Consider the following 5561-nt stretch of genomic DNA (forward strand, 5'->3'; position numbering starts at 1 on the left):
ATTTTAAAGACATTTAAAAAGAAGTACTTGGCCTATTGGCCCTGGTCTCACAAAAACATGCTTAGGTTGGAAACATGAAGATGTGGCTACATGAAGAAGAAAGAAGCTTTATAAATGATATTCATCAGCCACTTGGAATTATTTATCCCATCACTATCCTCCGTTTGGTGTGCATAACTGAGAGTCCACCATACTTTCATATCACTTTCCTAAAAATCAAATGGAAGTAAATTGGAATTTGACCCTAAATGGAACTTTAAAAAAAAAAGGCCCAGTTAGTGAGGCTCAGTGATTGAGCGTTGATCTATGAACTAGGAGGTCATGGTTTGATTCCCGGTCAGGGCACATGCCCAGGTTGTGGGCTTCATCCCTAGTGAGGGGCGTGCAGGAGGCAGGTGACCAATGATTCTCTCTCATCATTTATGTTTTTCTCTCTCTCTCTCCCTCTTACTCCCTCTCTCTGAAATCAATAAAAATATATTTTAAAAAGTCCAAAGTAGTGAGTATAGAAAATGAAATCATTCAAGCAATTATAGGAAAGCCCATTTTTATTACAGAATAACATAAATCTAATGCATATCTAATTTTATAGGCACTCAAGGTAACTCAAAATCTTTCACTTAAAAATATAGAAAAAAGTTTTATACTATTACTCTGGCTTTCTTGCTCTCTTTTTAAACCAAGTGTGTGTGTGTTTTTTAAATCCCCACGAGGATATGTTTTTATTGATTTAGGAGTGAGAGGAAGGGAGAGGGAGAGAGAGAGAAACATTGATGTGAGAGGGAAACATCAACCGGTTGCCTCCCATACACACCCCGACTGGGGATTGAACCGGAAACCTGGGTATGTGCCCTGACCAGGAATCAAACCCGAAACCTTTAGGTGCACAGGACAACGCTCCAACCGAGCCATGCTGGCCAGGGCACTCTGGCTTTCTCTTTTTTTTTTAAAATATATTTTTTTCATTTTCCACAGAGAAGAAGGGAGAGGGATAGAGAGTTAGAAACATCAATGAGAGAGATCGATCAGCTGCCTCCTGCACGCCCCCCAGTGGGGATGTGCCTGCAACCAAGGTACATGCCCTTGACCGGAATCGAACTTGGGTCCCTTCAGTCCGCAGGCCGACGCTCTATCCACTGAGCCAAACCGGTTCGGCTGGCTTTCTCTTTAAGGAGCTCAAAGAATATACTTTCCAGTTTAACCAAATAATAAAATATAGTTGACCACTGAATACAGGGGTTAAGAGCACTGACCCCTCAATAGTCAAATGTATATGTTTTGACTCCCCAAAACTTAACAGTCATCCCTGGTATTTGGGGGGAATTGGTTCCAGGACACCCACAGATACCCAAATCCATGGATGCTCAAATCCCTGACATAAAATGGGGTAGATCGATGCATACAGTCAGCCCTCCACATCCATGGACTCCCAACCACAGACTGAAAATACTGTTATCCATCTGCGGTTACTTGCATCTGCAGATGCAAAACCTGAGATAGAGGACCAACTATATTTATTTTTTAAAATCCAAATATAAGTTGACCCGCCCAGTTCAAACCCATGTTTTTCGAGGGTCCACTGTAATTCCTGAATCGGTTTATGTAACCACTGCAAAAAATATGTAGTGTACATCACTGCTCCTTGTTCAAGACTTATGAGAAGGAACCTTATTAAAGCTGATGCTTTTGTGTTACATGGTGTGCACTGTCTCCATGTCCGAGACGTTACAGAAGGAATTGTGTTAAAGCAAACGCAATTCTGTGAGTCACATGGTCACGTTATGCTCTTTCCACGCAGCTCCCCTCTCCACTGTCCTGAGCAATCGTTTCGGACACCGCCTGGTGGTGATGGCGGGAGGCCTGCTTGTCAGCACCGGGATGGTGGTGGCCTCCTTTTCCCAGAAGGTGTACCACATGTACATCACCATTGGCATCATCTCCGGTAAGTGCTTCTCTGGGCTCGAAAGTTTTCCAGGCATTTAGTTTGAAGGACAAGGGAGGGAAGCAGGGACTCAAACCCAAAGTGTTATTTCTTTTCCTCTGTCCCTTTCTCTTTAAAATGAAAGTGTCCCAGCCCTAGCCGGTTTGGCTGAGTGGATAGAGCGTCGGCCTGCGGAACAAAGGGTCCCGGGTTCGATTCTGGTCAAGGGCACATATCTTGGTTGCAGGCTCCACCCCAGCCTGGGCCCTGGTCAGGGCTCGTGCAGGAGGCAACCAATCGATGTGTTTCTCTCACATTGATGTTTCTCTCTGTCTTTCCTTCTTTCTTCTACTCTCTTTAAAAATCCAAGGAAAGCCCTAACCGGTTTGGCTCAGTGGATAGAGCATCGGCCTGCGGACTCAAGGGTCCCCGGGTCAATTCCGGCCAAGGGCATGTGCCTTGGTTGCGGGCACATACCCAGTAGGGAGTGTGCAGGAGGCAGCTGATGGATGTTTCTCTCTCATTGATGTTTCTAATTCTCTATCCCTCTCCCTTCCTCTCTGTAAAAATGTCAATAAAATATATTTTTTTTAAAAATCAAAGGAAAGATATCCTCAGGTAAGGATTAAAAATCCTATATAATAAAGGCCTAATGTACAAATTGTCCCCTCAACTGGGAGTTTGACCAGGGGGGTGGCCCCACCCTGGCTGGCAGCAGCGGCAGGCAGTCTGGGGAAGAGAGGCCTAAGCCATCAGTCAGACATCCCCCGAGGGCTCCTGGACTGCAAGAGGGTGCAGGCCAGACTGAGCACCCCCCCCCGCAAGTGCACGAATTTCATGCACCGGGCCTCTAGTAAATAATAATACAAGAATAAGCTCTATTTTGCATCCTCACAACTGTAAAGCTACTATTACCAGCCCCTATAGTTTGCTACCCAAAGAGATCATTTTCACGAAGTAAGATTTTAATTTCTTTATGCAGTACTTCCCAAATCAGGATCTGAGGATCCTGAGCCATAGGGGGAGGCTTATGCTTAGGAGCCTGAGAAAACCTTTTTCACTTTAAAAGGAGTCCATACATTTCTGACATATATATTCTATAGACATATATTATGTAGATATGTAGATATGACATCTATATTGTATTATTTATGTATCCATACATAGCTAGTTTTGCACACTTTTAAAATTTTTAGATATTTCTGTACATTTCAAAGCTCCATTATTTTCAAATAGAAGTCTTACATATAAAAACTATATTCAATACAAGTTATGTCCACTGTGAATTGTATACATTTGGAAAAAAATGCAGAAAAGCAGAAAAGCAAACAAACAGAAACAGTTTTCATACTCTAAGCATCCCAGAACTACAGTCGCAGCGTCTCCGGACCTCTAATCCTTTGCTATGACACCTTTTCCAGAATGAATTACTGGGCTCCCAGAACTTGGGATTTAAAAATAAAGACAAACCACCCAGGCCATGGGATGCATCGCTCCAACTCGGTCAGTGTATGGCTCTCATAGTTCTTTTTGATTTGCACAGGTTTGGGCTACTGCTTCAGTTTCCTCCCAGCTCTCACCATTCTATCTCAGTACTTTGACAAAAGACGTTCGATCGTCACCGCAGCTGCTTCTACGGGAGAATGTTTTGCTATGTTTGCTTTTGCACCAGGTAGGTGGACCACCACATCTGGGTATTAATGAGGGGAAGCCATTCAGCTATCCTTGCCACTCTAACTTACCCAGTTGGCCATTGGATGTCTGTAACTCTATGCCTAATGAAAGGGTGTTTTCTTCTCTCCTTCAGCACATTTTTGGGGTCTATGCTCCCTAACCCTCATGTTAGGAATTCATACACACACACACACACACACACACACACACACATATATATATATACACACATATTAACCCCTTCCCCAACAATTTTTTTGTTAAAAACGTTTCTTTTTCAGACTAATTTTTTTATTTTGGTTCTATATAGAGAAAGGAAGGGAGAGAGAGAAACATCAATGATGAGAGAGAATCATTGATCAGCTGCCTCTGCACACCCACAATGGGGGTCAAGCCGACAATCCAGGCATGTGCCCTAACTAGGAATCGAACCAGTGACCTCCTGGTTCAACACTCAACCACTGAGCCACACCAGGTGGGCAGGAATTCAAACATTTCAATCCTGGTCCAAATTTACACAAATAGGGAGATATGTGGCACATATTCAGTAGCAAGGCTTGAAACATCCATTCCAAAATAAATAATTTAGCAAACTCTAAATCCCTACTTCTGCTCAGTACTCTCTCCTGGGTCTTGAGTCCATGCCTGGCCTTACCTTCTATTTCTCTTCCTTCCCGTCCACCCAAGCGTTCACGGCTCTGAAGGAGAACATCGGCTGGAGGTACAGCCTCCTCCTCGTGGGCCTGCTGCAGTTAAACATCGTCCTCTGCGGGGCACTGCTGAGGCCGATTCTCATCAGGGGACCAGGGTCACCGAAAACAACTGGACAGGAAAATCCAAAAGAAGTACAATATATGCTTGAAAACGAGAAAACACGCACCTCGATAGACTCCATTGACTCAGGAGTAGAACTAACTACCTCACCTAAAAACGTGCCTGGTCACACGGCCGTGGAACTGGAGCCGAAGGCCGATGTGGAGCAGCGGATCCTGGAGAAGCCCAGCTCCACGCGCGGAGACGAGAAAGGCCCCCTGTTGGACTTCTCCGTCTTGAAGGAGAAGAGTTTCATCTGCTACACGTTATTTGGTCTCTTTGCGACCTTGGGGTTCTTCGCCCCTTCCCTGTACATCATTCCCTTGGGCATCAGCCTGGACATCGCCGAGGACCGTGCTGCTCTTCTGCTATCCACAATGGCCATCGCCGAAGTGTTCGGGAGGATTGGAGCTGGTTTCATCCTCAACAGCCAGCCCATCCGGAAGATCTACATTGAGCTCGTCTTCGTCATCTTGTTGACTGTGGCTCTGTTTGCCTTTACGTTTGCTACTGAATTCTGGGGTTTAATGTCCTGCAGCATATTTTTTGGTGTTATGCTTGGAACCGTGGCAGGCACCCACATCCCACTGCTCGCGGAGGAGGATGTGGTGGGAATTGAGAAGATGTCTTCTGCCGCCGGCGTCTATGTCTTCATCCAGAGCATAGCAGCACTCGCTGGGCCGCCCCTGGCAGGTAATGTCAATACAGCGCCAAATCCAAACCCTCGCCTGCTATCCCCTCCCCCTCTTTTTTTCAAGGTAGAGTTGGACAGGTGGAACATCTGTCGCCTTTCTGGACCTGAATCATACTAGTTCAACATGACACACTGTTTAGGGCAGGGATATTCCTAAGGAAGACTGGAGATAGCTTCATAGGCTCTCAATGGAGAGCATATCCTCCTATATAATAAAAGGCTCATATGCAAATCGACCGAACAGCAGAACAACCGATCGCTATCTGACCACCAAGGGGCAGACGCTCAACACAGGAGCTGCCCCAGGGTGGTCAGTGCCCTCCCACAGCGGGAACACTGCTCAGCTGACCAACGGGCACCAGACACAGGGCTCATGGCTGGCGAACGCTGCTGTGGCGGTGTGAGCCTTTCCTCATTGGGACTGACTGTGTGCGAGCCCATGGCAGGTGGGGCAAAGGC

General features: G+C 45.9%; 2 protein-coding genes across 4 annotated transcripts in view; one reads left to right on the top strand and one right to left on the bottom strand.

Annotated features, from left to right (window-relative positions):
- ARSG (arylsulfatase G) overlaps window positions 1-5561 on the bottom strand; it is a 92563-nt gene that overhangs the window by 77704 nt on the left and 9298 nt on the right. The window lies entirely within an intron of this gene.
- Window positions 1-5561, top strand: part of SLC16A6 (solute carrier family 16 member 6) — a 17338-nt gene that overhangs the window by 10159 nt on the left and 1618 nt on the right. The window contains exons 3-5 of one of the 2 annotated variants that reach the window (XM_006776660.2): window positions 1799-1942; window positions 3465-3593; window positions 4283-5101. In XM_006776660.2, coding sequence (XP_006776723.1) covers window positions 1799-1942; window positions 3465-3593; window positions 4283-5101 — 1092 coding nt within the window. The remainder of the gene's footprint in view (window positions 1-1798; window positions 1943-3464; window positions 3594-4282; window positions 5102-5561) is intronic. The other variant, XM_015572431.1, reaches the window with a different exon arrangement.

The sequence above is a fragment of the Myotis davidii genome, unplaced genomic scaffold, assembly GCF_000327345.1.
Source record: "Myotis davidii unplaced genomic scaffold, ASM32734v1 scaffold69, whole genome shotgun sequence".
Lineage (NCBI taxonomy): Eukaryota > Metazoa > Chordata > Mammalia > Chiroptera > Vespertilionidae > Myotis > Myotis davidii.